General features: G+C 37.8%; 3 protein-coding genes across 11 annotated transcripts in view; 1 reads left to right on the forward strand and 2 right to left on the reverse strand.

Annotated features, from left to right (window-relative positions):
• The first annotated feature begins 232 nt into the window (after window positions 1-232).
• LOC120421902 (UDP-glucosyltransferase 2-like) lies at window positions 233-3706 on the forward strand. The gene is given in 4 exon segments (XM_039585200.2): window positions 233-903; window positions 961-1263; window positions 1265-2128; window positions 2194-3706. Coding segments are annotated over 4 exon segments (1563 nt in total). The 5' UTR covers window positions 233-793; the 3' UTR covers window positions 2480-3706.
• On the reverse strand, window positions 3667-5394 carry LOC120421901 (UDP-glucosyltransferase 2-like). The gene is made up of 2 exons (XM_039585199.2): window positions 5249-5394; window positions 3667-5193 (listed from the first exon to the last, which is right to left on the reverse strand). Exons 1-2 carry the CDS (start codon window positions 5347-5349, stop codon window positions 3726-3728), a joined length of 1569 nt encoding a protein of 522 aa, XP_039441133.1. The 5' UTR covers window positions 5350-5394; the 3' UTR covers window positions 3667-3725.
• A 1504-nt stretch (window positions 5395-6898) lies between these two features.
• The window catches only part of LOC120421903 (DNA-binding protein D-ETS-3), a 121436-nt gene continuing 110868 nt past the window's right edge, over window positions 6899-17466 (reverse strand). For 7 of the 9 annotated variants that reach the window (XM_039585202.2, XM_039585201.2, XM_039585203.2 and 4 more), the window contains one exon: window positions 6899-8187. In XM_039585202.2, coding sequence (XP_039441136.1) covers window positions 8051-8187 — 137 coding nt within the window. In that variant the 3' untranslated portion in view covers window positions 6899-8050. The remainder of the gene's footprint in view (window positions 8188-17466) is intronic. The other 2 variants (XR_005606042.2, XR_005606041.2) reach the window with 2 other exon arrangements.

Raw genomic sequence — 17466 nt, forward strand, 5'->3', positions numbered from 1 at the left:
GGATTTTACGAGTCAGTCATACGACACGAATTGAGTGAGTGTAGCTCATTTTTTCACGTCTCTCATTCTCCAGCAGCCGACCGGCACGAGTCAGGCGGCAGTGATTAAACGGACACAGTAGGCTTATAGTCACATGCTAGCAGTGAACTGACATTTTGGTTTGCTTCATGTGTACGCTGGGTTGGAAACATTTTGCAGGCCTGCCTGTGATGTTGAATATAATTGCGAGTGCCAGCTTATGTTAAAAGTTAAATTAGGCTCGTACAGTCCAGATTCGATAATCCGAAACCCTTGGGCAAATTTCGGATAATCGAATCTTCAGTTAGGTTATTGAAAAATTAAAAATAACTTTTTCTTGGATGACCATTGAATTACTTTAAAATGATTTAGATTATTATAAATCCAAGATGGGACGGCCAAAATGACAGTGGAAAAAAATATAAATAAAAAATGTATAAAGTCGACTCTCTGGCTGTCACCTTCTCGATATCAATATTGCTCCAGCTGTCAATAAATTGTTTAGTCCCTTCTCGACAATCCCTTCAATATCGACAACGGGAGAGTTCACTGTATAAATAAATATATTAAAAAGTGAACTTATAAAAAATAATCCTTTGAATTCATCATGTTTTCAAAATGCTGGTCACAAAGACCAACACGACTAACTCTAAAGCCAATCTATCCGGCTGTCCAAAATTCAGTGATAAGGCTGTGCTGCTTGTGGTCACTTTTATTTTTTGACAAATATGCGAGTTAGTGATACAATAACCGTCGTATCAAAAGCACAAGTCCGATGAAGCAGTCGATTTTGATTCTGTTGTTCGGCCTATCGCTAGCAGCCGTGATTGATGGAGCAAACATTTTGTACATTGCAGGCGTTGCATCCAAGAGCCATTTCATATGGTGAGGTTAGAAGAGTTAAGGGTTTTGATGATAATTAACTGTAATTTGTACTTTTAGGAATCGACCTTTAATCTACGGCTTGGCAGCACGGGGTCACAATGTGACGGCGCTGAGTTTGCAAGTTGAAAATAATCCTCCGGAAAATGTGCACTTTATTCAGATGGAGGGTGTTTACGAGGCCATTTTCAACGATCCAAAATCGGCGCAATCCGATTTCTTCAGCATGGGCAAGATGAGCCCATTTGGGATGCTGTTTGAGTTTGAAGAGTTTTGTGTCAATTGTTGTCGGTTTAGTTTGAAATCGAAAGGATTTGCTGAGCTTATGAACTACCCGGCTGATTTCAAGTTTGATCTCGTGATTTGGACCTTGTATATCGGCAGCAGCGCTTCACAAGTTCAGTCGTCCACCTTTGGTTTTGGTCACGGCTTATAATGGGATCACGACGTCGACCCCGTTCGCAGGATCTTTTGCATACTCTGGTCTGGTTCCAAACCACGAGTTTGATGCAACGGAAGATATGTGCTTCTATGATCGAGTCATGAACTTTTTCTACAACACGTGGGAACATTTACTGAAAGAGTGGTACACGTTTCCCAAAATGGACGAACTGGTGCGTGAAAAGATTCCTCAGATTCCATACGTAGCCGATTTTAACAAACTTGCGCGTGTTGTCATGCCGAATGTGAACGCTGCAATTCAATTTTCGGAACCGTTGATGCCGAATGTAATTCCGGTGGGAGGACTTCAGGTGGTTGATTCTAAACCGCTCCCGAAAGATCTTCAAACCGTGATGAACAGTGCCAAAAATGGCGCCATTTTGTTCTCGTTAGGATCAAACGTTCGCAGTGATACCTTGGGAACGGAACGCATCATGGCCATCTTAGATGCTATGAAATCTTTTCCCGACATTCATTTTTTGTGGAAGTTTGAGTCTGACACGCTTCCCGCGCCGGTTCCAAAGAATGTGTTCATTAAAGAGTGGCTCCCTCAGAATGATCTTTTGGCGCACCCTAACATGAAACTGTTCATAACGCACAGTGGCCTACTGAGCACTCAGGAAGCAATCTGGCATGGCATTCCTTTAATAGGGTTCCCGGTGTTTGCCGATCAGTATCGGAACATCAACTATTGCACCAAAGTAGGCGTGGCGATGAGGCTCTCGATCGTGAAGATCGATGCTGAGCAGTTGAAGGCTACTATCCATGAGATGATGACTAATGCAAGGTAAAGCTCTTTGTTTTCTACTTGCCTTTGATGGAATCATATTGGCAATCGATTTTTCTTTCCAGTTACACTCAAAACATGCAACGACTTTCCAAAGTGTTTCGCGACCAGCCGGAGAAACCGCTGGACCGTGCCGTCTGGTGGATCGAGTGGGTGCTGCGGAATCCCGACGTGACCTACCTTCAGTCGCATGCCGTCGAAATCGGTTGGCTGAAAAAGAACGCGTACGATGTGTTGATTTTCCTGTTTGTGGCGGTGGCGATCACGAGTCACGTTATCGTCGGAGTAACTTACAGGATTGCGTGTAAAAAGCACAATGGGGGCAAAAAGTTGAAGAATAAACAAGCATAATTTCAAACAAGTTGGTGGTATTTATTTCCTTGATGAATACGGGGTTTATATTGATTTACCTGCTCTGCAAAAAATGCTTCTCTTCTTTTTTATCAGTTCTTTCCCATAGTCATTGTTAAGACAAAATTCAGTATCATCACTTCAGAAGTAACTTGCCTTCTAAACTACTGTGTGAGCACACTTCACTGATAAGAAATTCTGCTTTGATCAGCCATTACTGGTGGTTTGCATTAGTTTCAAATTTCAAATGCTTCACACTTGGAGCGCAACTTTTGCTTGCAGTTGATCATTTTGCTCACCATGTCAACTAGAACCATTGTTGTTACCGTCAACTGGGCGAATCGGGAAACATGGGGCGAATTGGGACATCAGTTTTAACCATGTAGGAGCACAATATTTTGATTTTTCTGACCAGACCAACTGGTTGGTTTCGGTTAGTACAGACTGAGACTAACAAAATGTGTACATCCATTTCCAAACTTAAAACCATTAAGTGCTCTAAACACTGCTGTCCCTATTCAGACTGTAGTCCCGATTCGCCCCAGATGACGGTACTATACTTTTGGTGTGCTTTTTCGGAGTTGCTAGTGCTGCAAATATACTTTTCCTTCACGGTATTCCATCACCTAGTCATTCAATATGCTAATTGAAAAGATTTTGTGGTTTATTCGATTAATTTGTGGTGGTTTCAAAGTATTTGATGGTTGCTTTTCTATGTTTGTTTACCGTCATCGTCGTTACTCACTACTTTTCCATCAGCCATAATATCTACTGTCTCTTCATACTGCATACTCCGATCACAGATACACGGTATCGACTCCAATCCTCGTTTTTGATTTCCAAAGTGGATGTCATTTTGAGAACGGAAGAGAAATCTACTCTATGCACGGAGAAAAAAGAGTTCCTAAAATCGTGAACAAGCGTTCATGAAAATGGGAACCACGATCAAAGTATTCAAATTTCATGGTACGTTTTCGGAAATCGTACCATGGGATTTGGACACTTTGTTCGTGGTTCTCATTTTCATGAACGCTTGTTCACGATTTTGCGAACTCTTTTTTCTCCCTGTGATAGCTATGAGTTGATTTCGAAGGACACGTTTCTGTATCCACACGCAGATGCTCTCGTAAATTTGATCTTCCAACGGTTATATATGATCAGATTAGGTTAAGTTAGAATTCAATGTATGTGCTAACGAAATTGAATATTTATTTTCGACATTTTTTTTTTTAAATAAATCTCTTATTTATTGTCTCTTTTGCTTCGTTGAACTTTTGCCTAACTGCTTTATGACTTTCATGGAAAATATAATAATTAATAAAGCAATCAAAACCGTAGATAGAACAATAAACAGAAACACGTCGATTAAATATTTCTGCATCCACCCCATTTGCATAACGCTGGACTGCAGCACGGACACATCTGGATTCCGTAGCACCCAGTTGACCCACCAAACGGCACGCTGCAGTGGAGTTTCCGGTTGATCTTGGACCAACTGCGAGAGCCGCTTCATTTTTGCATTATAGCTGGGATTGCCCGTTAGCTCTCGGATGGTTTCGATCAGCTCTTGGGCGTTACATCGTTGGATTGACTGCCTTTGGGCGACGCCGATCGACGAGCAGTAGTTAATGTTTCGGAATTGATCGGCGAAGAGTGGAAATCCGAGTATGGGCACTCCATTCCAGATTGCTTCCTGAGTACTGAGCAGACCACTGTGAGTCATGAAGAGTTTGATGTTGGGGTGTCCCAGGAGGTCGTTCTGGGGCATCCAAGCTCGAATGAAGACGTTTTCGGGAACCGCCATCGGAAGTTTGGACTCGTCGGATTCGAATTTCCACAGGAATTGAAACTGCGGGAAGGCTTTCATTGCGGTCATGACGCATCGGATGCGATCCGGACCGAGGAGGTCGCTTCGGGCGTTGCTGCCCAGTGAGAAAAGGATGAATCCATTTTTTGCTTTTGAAACTATCCGGTTTAGGTCGTCGGGAAGTGGCTTTGGTGGTCGGATTTGCATTCCGCCAACCGGAATCACATTGGGCATCATTGGTTCTTTGTACTGGATAAGTGGGTTGTTGTTGATGAAGAGAAGTTTTATGTTGCTTTGAAGCTCGCGAGCACTCGGAGCATTTGGGAAGACCGAACGAATAATGGCATCCGTTTCAGGGTAGAGATAGGTGTCTTTCCGCAGCTCTTCGTAGCTGTCGTAGAAAAAGTTTTGTACTCGCTCCAAGAATGACATCTTCAAGGGAACGTCGAACGAATGGTTCGGAATCGATGCCGAGTATGCGTACGATCCTATGAGAGGAGCTGACGTGGCTAGCGCATTGTACGGAGCTACCGGAATGTACGGTGGACTGCCGAAGCGGTATATCAGCAGTGATGCCAGACACGGACCAATCATGTAATCGCTCATGAACAGATCAAACTTAAAGTCCTTCGGATAGTCCATCAGATGCTTGAAACCAACCGATCTGATGGATGCCTTACACATTATGATGGTGAACTCATCCAGGAACGACAGCATCTTCAGTGGTCCTTCATCGGCCATTTCGAAAAATTGCAAGTTATCACGCTGACTAGTATTGTACATTTCACTATACAGAGTCTCCAGATGAACGTAGGTTAAATTTACTGGAGGTTTCTTCTCAATATCTGGGCTAACTACGGTTACATTGTGCCCATCGGCGGCAAGAGCCGTTGCCAGTGGACGGATCCTGTAGAATTATAAAAATGAAAAAAAAGTAAGACTAATAACCGATAAAAACTTACCATATTGAATGACTTGGCGATGGAACTCCGGACAGAATTAGTATGTTTTTACCAAAAGAAAACTCAAAGGCACAAACAAGAAATACTGCGATTCTGTACATTTTCTTTCAACTAACCGGAAATCAGCACAGAAGTGATCACAGTCAAAATTTCGCACACTTACTTATAGCAGCGACCAGGAGATGCCTTATCTTTATAAGCGGCCACTTGAAGGCATTTACGAGTTGGTCGTCTGTCTGGCACGTGAAAGATAGTTGGGAGTGAGCGAAATCTGCCCATCTAATCATGACTGGACTGTTTACATCTAACGCCGTGCTGTAATTAAGTCGCGAATTCATTGGTGCAATGCTATAAAGGTTTTTTAATGTTTATTTAAGATTATAGGGATGAGTGAAGTTTTTGAATGAATATTGGCATAATAGTTGTGATTATTTTCACATTCATGTGATTAGAACTCAGCGTAACATAAACTCGCTAGCATGTGCCGGGCAAAAAAAAGCTATTTTTTATTTTGGCTAAATTATTTAATACTAGGGTCAGCCTTTTAATATTTAAAATCTAGATTCTAGATAAAGATAAATAATTATGTGAATTTCTCACAAGGTTCTATGTCGTTTTAATCCAAACTAACTTTATTCAATCCTTACGCCAAAGTAAATAATTTTATACCATGACACTACCTTCCCTTTCGGAGCGTTCTTATATTACGTAACGAAAAATTTGGGATTTTTTGGCCGGAGAATATTAGCGCATGAAAACCGCAAAGCAAAACGTAAACAAATACAAATTGCACTGCGACGTTATCTTTTTACGGCGAATAGTTGGAGGGCAGGATTCCATTTTTTCTCGAAATTATTAATATTTGTTTTCATTAAAATAAAGCTGACAGAATCAGGTTTTCAAACACATGGTGTTGAACATCATGCTTTACGGCCTTGAGGACATTTAGGTTGGTGTTCACTCCTCGACATCCAGTGGTTTGTGATGACTTAGAAATTGGAAGTTGATTGCTTCAAATGAATAAAAAGACAAGAACATATTTTTCAAACATTTATACGAATTTTATTTGCAGTTTTCCTTGGAATTATCATGTTCATTTCCATGTACAGTGAAGACTTGTTTTTTTATTTGTTTTGTTTTTTCGGTTACTTTTTTCTTGTCACACCATTTACACATTTATAGTTCAATATAAGATTCCGTTTTTTATTGTTTTGCTTTAATTTAACATTTGTTTTACTCTGATGTTTACTGCGCTTGTTAGCCCCGTTTGAGCTCACGAGACTCAAACCAGTCGCGCGAGACCATTCAGTGGGATTGAAAAATAGACATTCAGTTACACGTTTCAACTGGTTTTGTTTGTTTTGGTTTTGTTTTGTTTTTACTTTAATACCAGCCACTGAAGAGTTATGTGTGTTATCAGTAGAATAAATTTGCTGCTTGCTTTTCACTCGATACACTTGATATTTCGGTTGCACGATAAAACTGAACCTCGTTAGACGTTATATTTACAAATAGTTTGCATTTTTTCGACAACCGGTGTGAAACGCTGACGTTTAGATTTTTATTTGTTTATTTTTTGTTTCTTTGATATCGAAAACACATCCATACAGTGATTGCTCTGACTTTTTGCGCGGTTTAATTATTTGTTTATTTTTTCTGTGGTTTAAAGTTTACTACACCTAGAGTTTTTGAGTATTTGCAAATTTTTGTAAATAACTATGTACAAATAAGAGTAGAGTCCATTTCTTTTTGCTCGCAAAGAAGTGGGTAATGTTGATTTTGTTGTTGTAATTTTTGTTTGTAAAACATAGTTTTTGCTCAATAGTTGTAGACAATTCGAGTAAAAACTGTTGCGAGAACGAAATTTTAACAAGTGTCGTTAACTATCACAGTCTTTGTATGTACGAATATTTGCTTTTTTGTTTAGTTTAAATTAGTTAAAATATAGATAAACAATAGTAATACTTAGATAAATAAAATAAATAATGACTTAGAGGAGAGTAGTTTCGAAGTTTCATACTTTGGTTGTTTTGCACTGTTTTTTTTACAATGAAAATCAATGACTAGTTTTCTTTTTTGGTTTGTTAATACTTGCCAATTTGTTTGTTCATATCACAAATCATTAAACAAAAGAGATTCACAATTAAAAAGATTTTCTTGTTGGTTTTCGTTCTATGTACAGACAATAAAGTACTCACTTACACAATAATTGAATAACTACGATGACTCGGCCTATTTCAGAAGACTATTACCTCTTTAACCATTTCCTAGTAGTGAAATGTGTGTGTTTAAGAGTTTGGTTTGCTGCTCTTTACATCAAAAATATTGCTAGTATACACTGACTTGGAATATCTCGCTTGTTCTGTTCAGCTGGGTTTGTTTTGTTGTATAATCTTACTATTTAAAATATGTATCATTTCTCCTCTTTACTTCTTCTTCCTTTATGGGATGAAAATTTTAAAAGTTGAGACATTTGCTTAGATGATCTAAAATACATTTATCTAGGTTGCGTCGGTAGAACTGTTGCTGTTCGCTGCTGCTGTTGCATTCAAGAATTGGTGGTGGTTGTGGGGGTGGTTCGATTGGCTGCAGAACCGACTGCTGGACCAGCTGAAACTCCTGCTGATGCTGCTGCTGCTGGAACGACGGGAGCTATTATTCGTACGGGGTCAACTTCTTGTAGATGTCAAAGTTCGAGTCAACCTGCGAGTGGTGATGATGGTGGTGGTGGTGCGAGCCCGAGGTGACGGAAGCGGCTGCCGCGGCCGCTGCCACCGCAGTCGAGGACGTCGTCGGTGATGGTCATGCGTAGTGCGGGTACGAGCCAAGGTGAGGGGCGACGTGCGACGGTGTCACGTGCGACATCGAGTGCGACGGGTAGAGGTTCGTGGCCGGGCTGCCCCAGTTGCCCCAGGAGGCGGCCGACGGGAAGATGGAGGCTGCAATAAGAAAATAGAATAAACAATATTTTTACTGGTGTAATTTTGCTCATAAATTTAATGAAAAAAGAAAACTCCAGAATTTCCAAAATAATGCAAACAATTTTTTTCACCCAAGCCTTTAACACGTAGCTGGATTACTACTTTTTTTGCTGTGTAGCATCTGGGACAAATATGAGCACTCTAGGTCAACGGGAAGAAGAGCAAATCGGGACAAAGTGTGAAGGTTCAAAAACGTCAAAAATGTGTAAAAGGCTGTTATTTAGGCAAAATGCACCTTAAAAAGGGCTTAAAAAATGCAACATACGAATGGTTGAATCTAAAGGGAGTTATTGGCTTTTAGTGAAAATAGCACAATTTTCAAACTCAAATAAAAAAAATGTTCCATCCAGATATCAACTCGATTCGACATGGAGCTTGTAGGAGACATCTGGGACTACCATCTGAGGCTGATGAAGCTTTGGTAAGGCAATTTAACGCTTGAAATAGACACTTTTTCTTTAAGTGAATATTTTGGTTGTAAATTTTTGCCATTAGGCCCCATTTTCTGGGGGTAATTTTATCATGGTCGTGTTCATGAGTCAATTTCACAATAGAAACGCGCATAACAATGTTTATTTTTATCCGTTTGAACTCTCACAACTTTAAAGATTGAAGATCTGACAACCCTTTCAAAAGTTATAAGCACTTTAGTGATATTTATACACTTTTTAAGACCGGATCTCAGATATTTTGATGAAAATGTTGTCCGGATCTATCATGCATCATTGGATTGGTAATCAGAAGACCTTTCCATTGAGCCTAAAAGATTGAAGATCTGAAAACCCTATCAGAAGTTATGAGCAAGTGTTTTTTTCTACACTTTTCAGAGGCCGGATCTCAGATATTTAGAGAAATTGAAGATCTGGCAACCCTATCAAAAGTTGATTAACGAAGTAAATTAGACAGAACATTGTTAGATTTGAGATTAATTTACTATAATTATACAGTTCTTGTTCGGTAACTGGGCTGCTTTTTAGCTGGGCGCTCGATAACTGGGCCGCAACCCAGTTAAAAGCAGACAAACGTCAAAAAATCAAAACAAACCGTAATGACCGAGGGGTACATTAATGCAAAAATCATGTTCAATAAATTAAAAAAAAGTTTTTTCAGACTTTTATTAATTTCAAGTCACAATTAAAGGAATATAAAAAGTAAGCATTGTAAAACAATTTGAGTAACTTTTATGTTTATATAACATCAGAAAAATATAATGCATCGATGGTCCCCTCGTCATTTTTCTTTAAGCCCTGGGACGGGACGGCTGGATAGAGTCTTCTTATTGAGTGTTTACGTTTGTATTCTTCTTCTGTTTTTTGCAAGAAAATTCGTGTTCGAAAACAAATATCAAGCAATCTGTGATTCAGATAGCTTGACAATTCAAATTTTCTTGATGATGTTTTTCAACTCAGTGCTCAAGCATGTGGATGACTTGTTGTTTAGTTTCTCCTCGCAGATTTTTTTTTTTTGAATTTGGCTGTTAAAATTTGCGGTTGGACGTGGGTGGAGAATCCTGAGTTTATATTCCATCGTTTTACGGTGGATCCGTTCATAAGGAGCTGCCGGATACAAATTACTTGAAATGGATGACAAATCAAAGATGAGTCAAAAAATGTTCACTTCTTCAATTTTTAATGTGTTTTTTATATGAAAGATTTTTCATTTTCATTTGGATGTGAAAAATGCAATAAATGCGTTTTCTTACATCAATCTAAAAAAAATCCTAAAAAGCCTGCAAGCGAGCCTGCAAGTCATTAAATGGGAGGGGAGATTTTTTTTTGATCTGCTCCTGTCGTTGTCCCGTTACGCAAAGAAAGTAAATAAATCTTTCCCAGTTCCCCAAAGAGGAGCACGTCGAATTTAACGGCAATTTTTACTCAACTTTAAAGAAAGTTAACATTCCTTAGGTCGCACGCCCTAAGGTGTCAGAATCGAAAGAAATGGCTTGCAAAAATTCAAATTTGTACCAATTCATTCACTTCAAAGAGCATAAAAGTTTGTTTTTCAATTTGTGGCAATGTGTTGAAAGTGCGAAAAAAATCAAATAGGCTAAACTGTGGCCATTATTTTTGTTTGCTTTTTAAATCCAGTTCTACAATGTTGTTTCTTCACGCCACATTTTAATTTCATGGGAAGCACAGGTTTAATATTGTTCAATCTAGATGACATTTCTATGTAACGCGCAAAAAAATAACAAGAGTTTTAAATGGGCAAAAGAATAGTCGGTTCATGAAATGTATTGTTTTTTAAAATGAAAATGCTGATAAGTCAACATTCGGTGTACGATAGAAATAAATGCCTTTCAATTGAAAATATTTTAATCAATCTATTAATGCAATTTACAATTATTTGTGAAATTGATTTAAATTCGTTTTATTTTTTTTTCAACTCAAATTACAATACTTCTCATTTTCTCCTCATAAGAAAGGACTGGTTTAGGTTGACAGAAGCGGCCATGTTGAAAGTGGTTTAGTTTGACAATAGGTTTTTTTCTCTTTGTTTATCCCATCCCAGTTTAAGCCCAGTTAGCGAGCAGCATTCGGTGACTGGGCTACATTCTCAGAACAAGTACAGTCATCCCACATATTCGGAACACCCACAAATTTGGAACACTTTTGTGGTAATTTGTCAATAGTATGCAAAATACAACTTTTCTGTCGACCCTGCTATTTTTAGGGCCTTTATTTGGACATTCTCTTGCTATTTCACTAGTAAAAGTAGTACTTTTTGAACGAAAAACCTCATTTCAAGACTATTTTATCCAGATCAGCCAAACTCTGCCTCCAAGTTGCCTGTTCCATGAGTGTGGGATGTTATTGTGCCTCCCACAATTGTGGAACACCTGAATTTAACTGATATTTTCACAAAAAAAGTTATCAGACCATTTATAAAACATTACTAAGCATGAGTTTTATTGGTTTCAGAGTGCGAAGTCATTATTTTGTAAAAAATATGTACTCCTGGAGAGAAAAAAAAGTTTGTTTACATCGTAAGAAAAAAGTGTTCCAAATTTGTGGATTTCAAAGATCAAAGTTTTTCTTCAAAAAATTGATATTAAAGGTAAAAATGTATAGCCGGTCTATACATCAATCGAAATATCGCAAGAAAAGTTTTCACATGAAGGTAAAAGAATATCATTATGTTCATTTATCGATTTTCTTTGATTTGTTGAACATTGACCGATCTGTAATCTGTTCCGAATATGTGGGATGACTGTACTGTACTTCAACTCCCCACGTAAACAGTATGATTCGAAAAAAAAGTTTTCCGATCGGGCTCAAAATTTTTCTGGGGGTTTTCGCAAGGAGGCGACATCTATATCTCACTACAGGTAGCTCGCCCGTAGCCAACACAAGCTGTCAACTTCGGCACCAGAACAAAAGGGAAATGTCAACTTCGGCTCCAGCACAAAAGAACAGCTGTTCGTTACAGAACCAAAACAAAGCAACTGCGCACTGTAAAAAATGTACAAAAACTGCAGGCATAAAATGGAAATAAAGTAATTATTGTTTTTATGTAAAATTTTACCGCAATGTACGTTTAAAAGTTAGTGTATGTTTGTGAGGTGAGTTTTATCAATTTATTTGCAAATAAACTTCTAAAGTTGGGATTATTAAGCACACATCGGACCGATGACCTCATTTAAAGTTGTACTTTTATCACATGAAACGTTTAACTCAACTACTGTGTAATTTGACTTTTACTACAGTATTTCTTATAACAAAAAATGAATTATTAAAAAAATAAATATTTTTGTTTTCACTGTGCGCAGTTTGCGCGCGTTATCAATCTCAATCACCCAAGATGGCGGTCTTTAGCATCCCCCTGGGTTTTTGACCGAAATAATAAGACCCGTATTTTTTTTTGTTTGACCAGTATGGTGACCTACGCCTTGTTAGGGTTTTAAGTTTTCATTCAACCTTTTCAAATATTATTCTAGATATTTGAAAATTCTAAATAATTGTCTTTAAAAGCTTATTTAATACCCTTTCGTTTGCGTCCAAGACATCTGCAATCGGTTGAAATGGTGCAGAGTTATGATTGTTTGAAAAATGTGGTTTTTGTGAAAATCGACGAAAATTGGCATTTTTTGGACCACCCTAACACGGCGTATGTCTCCCTGATGGCCAAAAAAAAAAATACGGGTCTAATTATTTCGGCCAAAGAACCTCCAAAAAAAAAATTCAGCCTGATAGCCTGCTCGGAGAACTTTTTTTCGAACCATGCTGTTTTCGTGAGGAATTGCTGTATAAGTATCAGGAAGGCTCCATCCACCTAAAGGTGGATTAAGTATTTTTTTGTAATATTATAAGGCTGCTACAAATTTCATTTAAAGTTTTTGTGAACCCCCCCCCCCCCCCCCTTCAAAGTTGGCCCGAAAAATCAGGGGGCAAAAAAAATCTCAAAAAACTTCATAATTTTAACGGAAATTTAAGCGCAATCAGCTTAATTCAATTTAAAATACATTCCCCTGCGTAAAGAATCATTTTTTTGCATATTTGGGTTGATTTAAAAATTATTTGATTTTTTTTAATTTTCGTCAGATCTATTTTTTTTAAACTAATTATTGCAAAATAACGGAACTAGTGTAAAATGCATTTTAAAACACTTTTTGCATACAAATGTTGAGACTACGGCTTGTTAATTCAATTTTTATACTTTTAATTTTTTGCCGTTAAATTACGTTATTTTAATTTAAAACATTTAGTTTTTTGTTATTTAAAAAAAATCAATTCAAAATAAATAATAGAAACCACAAAATAACGGGTTTCTTTCGGTATTGGTGATTTTATTGTTTCAGGTATTTGAAAAACAAAGTCTCAGCTGAATGTACTTGTGTTTAAAAAAAAAACAAAAACAAAAAATAGTATTGTTTTTATACTTCGAAAATGGTGTCATTACATGTTCAATAATTCATGTAAAGGCGTAATTTTATCTGTGGCTAATGAAAAATCGTTGAGAGCCAGAATTTCAACACTTCAATGGGTAATTCTCCGCCAACTCACACAGCAGTTGCCCCGACCCCTCTTCGATTTGCGTGAAACTTTGTCCTAAGGGGTAACTTTTGTCCCTGATCACGAATCCGAGGTCCGTTTTTTGATATCTCGTGACGGAGGGGCGGTACGACCCCTTCCATTTTTGAACATGTTCTACAAAGTTATAGAGCAGACAATTACAAAAAATTTGATATATAGACATAAGGGGTTTGCTTATAAACATCACGAGTTATCGCGATTTTACGAAAAAAAGTTTTGAAAAAGTTACTTTTTGCGTTTCTCTTTGTTTCGTCGTCCGTGTCTGTCGCGGGTGACCATGAACGGCTATGATCGATGACGACCAACTTTTTCAAAACTTTTTTTCGTAAAATCGCGATAACTCGTGATGTTTATAAGCAAACCCCTTATGTCTATACAGCAATTCCCCACGAAAACAGCATGATTCGAAAAAAAAGTTCTCCGATCGGGCTCAAAATTTTTCTGGGGGATCCTTGGCCGAAATAATTAGACCCGTATTTTTTTGTTTGGCCATTAGGGTGACCTACGCCGTGTTAGGGTGGTCCGAAAAATGGCAATTTTCGTCGATTTTCGCAAAAACCACTTTTTTCAAAAAATCATATCTCCGCGCCATTTCATCCGATTTTAGCTGTCTTAGACGCAAAAGAAAGGTGATTAGTTTGGCTATTTGGGAAAAATAGTAAGAAGTTTCGAAAATCTAGCTTAACATTTGAAAAGGTCATATGAAAACTTAAAATGCTGTTTTGAAGGTCTCGGGACCAAAGAGCCTATGTCTGAAAATATTTTTATCGGATTCCTCGGAAAATTTCACATTAAATATCAAAAAATGGTGAAGTTATGTTTTCGATACTCTGAGATACGATTTTTTGAAAATAAAAACTGAGTTTTTCGACGCGCCACGCGCAAAAATCAGAAAACGACGAAAACGGGAAAAAATCGACTTTTTTCACTAAAATTGCAATAACTTTAAAATTTCAGCGATGACCTATAGATGTTATGGTACCAAAAGTTGCGTCTTTTAATTACAAAAATTTTAGTATCCTAACATGTATAGGTCATCGCTGAAATTTTAAAGTTATCGCAGTTTTAGTGAAAAATGTCGATTTTTTCCCATTTTCGTCATTTTCCAATTTTTGAGCGTGGCGCGTCGAAAAACCCAGTTTTTATTTTCAAAAAATCGTATCTCAGAGTATCGAAAACATAACTTCGCCATTTTTTGATATGTTATGTGAAATTTTCCGAGGAATCCGATAAAAATATTTTCAGACATAGGCTCTTTGGTCCCGAGACCTTCAAAACAGCATTTTAAGTTTTCATATGACCTTTTCAAATGTTAAGCTAGATTTTCGAAACTTCTTACTATTTTTCCCAAATAGCCAAACTAATCACCTTTCTTTTGCGTCTAGGACAGCTAAAATCGGATGAAATGGCGCGGAGATATGATTTTTTGAAAAAAGTGGTTTTTGCGAAAATCGACGAAAATTGCCATTTTTTGGACCACCCTAACACGGCGTAGGTCACCCTAATGGCCAAACAAAAAAATACGGGTCTAATTATTTCGGCCAAGGATCCCCCAGAAAAATTTTGAGCCCGATCGGAGAACTTTTTTTTCGAATCATGCTGTTTTCGTGGGGAATTGCTGTATATATATACAGCAATTATAATCATGCTGTTTTCGTGGGGAATTGCTGTATATATATACAGCAATTCCCCACGAAAACAGCATGATTCGAAAAAAAAGTTCTCCGATCGGGCTCAAAATTTTTCTGGGGGATCCTTGGCCGAAATAATTAGACCCGTATTTTTTTGTTTGGCCATTAGGGTGACCTACGCCGTGTTAGGGTGGTCCGAAAAATGGCAATTTTCGTCGATTTTCTCAAAAACCACTTTTTTCAAAAAATCATATCTCCGCGCCATTTCATCCGATTTTAGCTGTCCTAGACGCAAAAGAAAGGTGATTAGTTTGGCTATTTGGGAAAAATAGTAAGAAGTTTCGAAAATCTAGCTTAACATTTGAAAAGGTCATATGAAAACTTAAAATGCTGTTTTGAAGGTCTCGGGACCAAAGAGCCTATGTCTGAAAATATTTTTATCGGATTCCTCGGAAAATTTCACATAACATATTAAAAAATGGTGAAGTTATGTTTTCGACACTCTGAGATACGATTTTTTGAAAATAAAAACTGTGTTTTTCGACGCGCCACGCGCAAATATTGGAAAATGACGAAAACGGGGAAAAATCGACTTTTTTCACTAAAACTGCGATAACTTTAAAATTTCAGCGATGACCTATAGATGTTATGGTACCAAAAGTTGCGTCTTTTAATTATGAAAATTTTAGTACCCTAACATGTATAGGTCATCGCTGAAATTTTAAAGTTATCGCAGTTTTAGTGAAAAAAGTCGATTTTTTCCCGTTTTCGTCATTTTCCAATTTTTGCGCGTGGCGCGTCGAAAAACACAGTTTTTATATTCAAAAAATCGTATCTCAGAGTATCGAAAACATAACTTCACCATTTTTTAATATGTTATGTGAAATTTTCCGAGGAATCCGATAAAAATATTTTCAGACATAGGCTCTTTGGTCCCGAGACCTTCAAAACAGCATTTTAAGTTTTCATATGACCTTTTCAAATGTTAAGCTAGATTTTCGAAACTTCTTACTATTTTTCCCAAATAGCCAAACTAATCACCTTTCTTTTGCGTCTAGGACAGCTAAAATCGGATGAAATGGCGCGGAGATATGATTTTTTGAAAAAAGTAGTTTTTGCGAAAATCGATGAAAATTGCCATTTTTTGGACCACCCTAACACGGCGTAGGTCACCCTAATGGCCAAACAAAAAAATACGGGTCTAATTATTTCGGCCAAGGATCCCCCAGAAAAATTTTGAGCCCGATCGGAGAACTTTTTTTTCGAATCATGCTGTTTTCGTGGGGAATTGCTGTATATATATATCAAATTTTTTGTAATTGTCTGCTCTATAACTTTGTAGAACATTGTTACACTCTAAAAAACAACCCTGCAAAGTTAGAAAAAAACACGAAATTTTAAAATGAAAACTTTTGCTCTAAATGAAAAAATGATCCTTCTGGGTCAATGTAGATTTGAAAAGTACATTAAATTTCCCATAAAATGACAAGTTCCAAAAGTTTTTACAGTCGAGTAACGAAAAATGGGAGAATTTTTAAAACTTTTTTTGTGTTTTTTTCGATGAAAAATACGTTTTTTCGGAATTCTGAGTACGCCATCAAATCGGGCATCTAATTTTACATAAAAGTCCCTTTGACACCAAATTTCTATCTCATCACCGTTTCAGGCTGCAAATTATTGAAAAACACCTCTTTTTTCGCATGTTCAAAAATGGAAGGGGTCGTACCGCCCCTCCGTCACGAGATATCAAAAAACGGACCTCGGATTCGTGATCAGGGACAAAAGTTACCCCTTAGGACAAAGTTTCGCGCAAATCGAAGAGGGGTCGGGGCAACTTTTCCCTATTTCGTGTGAGTTGGTAGAGAATTACCCCAATGCAAAAAAAAAGTTAAATAAAGTCAAAGTAGTTATGTCACAGATATAACCGGAATGGCGTAGACTACGTAAAGTTTTGATATGTGAACCATTTCTTAATTTTGATGAATTAGCTAGACACTTGAAATACATTAACGGAATAAGATCGTGAATGCGATCGGTAAATTCAATCGGACCGTGTACGTACCGGTTGTTGAAACAGAATTTATATACGATTCGAATTGACTTTTACTAGAAAGAGATGGCAAATCTAATACGAACAAAACCGCAGCTACCATGTAAACATACTTTGAATGTGTTGATAAATCTTTGACTAGACAGCATCGAATGGAGGAAGGAAAGAGAAGAACGAAAAACAATTTTTTCGCGAACTGAATGAATGTTTGGTAGCAGAATGAGGGGGAGGGCCGCCTCAGAAAGCTGTGCAATCCGTCATCCCCGAAGTAAATCGTGTCAATTCAATTAAAAGGAAGTAAGATATAAGCGTTTGACGGATGACGCAGTATTCCAGGGCCTTCGGCCCGGGTTTTTAGGAGTTGGGGGCGAGAGCAGCCTCAGAAAGCTGTGCAGTCCGTCGCCCCCGAAAACCAAAATTTGTTCCTGAAATTTAAACTGTAATTATTCATTGCGCTGCCTCGCCCCGGGTGGGACGAGGGACGGGGAGTGAGGCAACTCCGAAGAGTTGGGAAGTTTAACAA

The sequence above is a fragment of the Culex pipiens genome, chromosome 3 (genome assembly GCF_016801865.2).
Source record: "Culex pipiens pallens isolate TS chromosome 3, TS_CPP_V2, whole genome shotgun sequence".
Lineage (NCBI taxonomy): Eukaryota > Metazoa > Arthropoda > Insecta > Diptera > Culicidae > Culex > Culex pipiens.

Coding starts and splice junctions, on each gene's coding strand:
- LOC120421901 (XM_039585199.2), bottom strand. CDS start 5,349: ATGTACAGAATCGCAGTATTTCTTGTTTGTGCCTTTGAGTTTTCTTTT. Junction 5,194..5,248: donor TCGCCAAGTCATTCAATATG/GTAAGTTTTTAT, acceptor ATAATTCTACAG/GATCCGTCCACTGGCAACGG.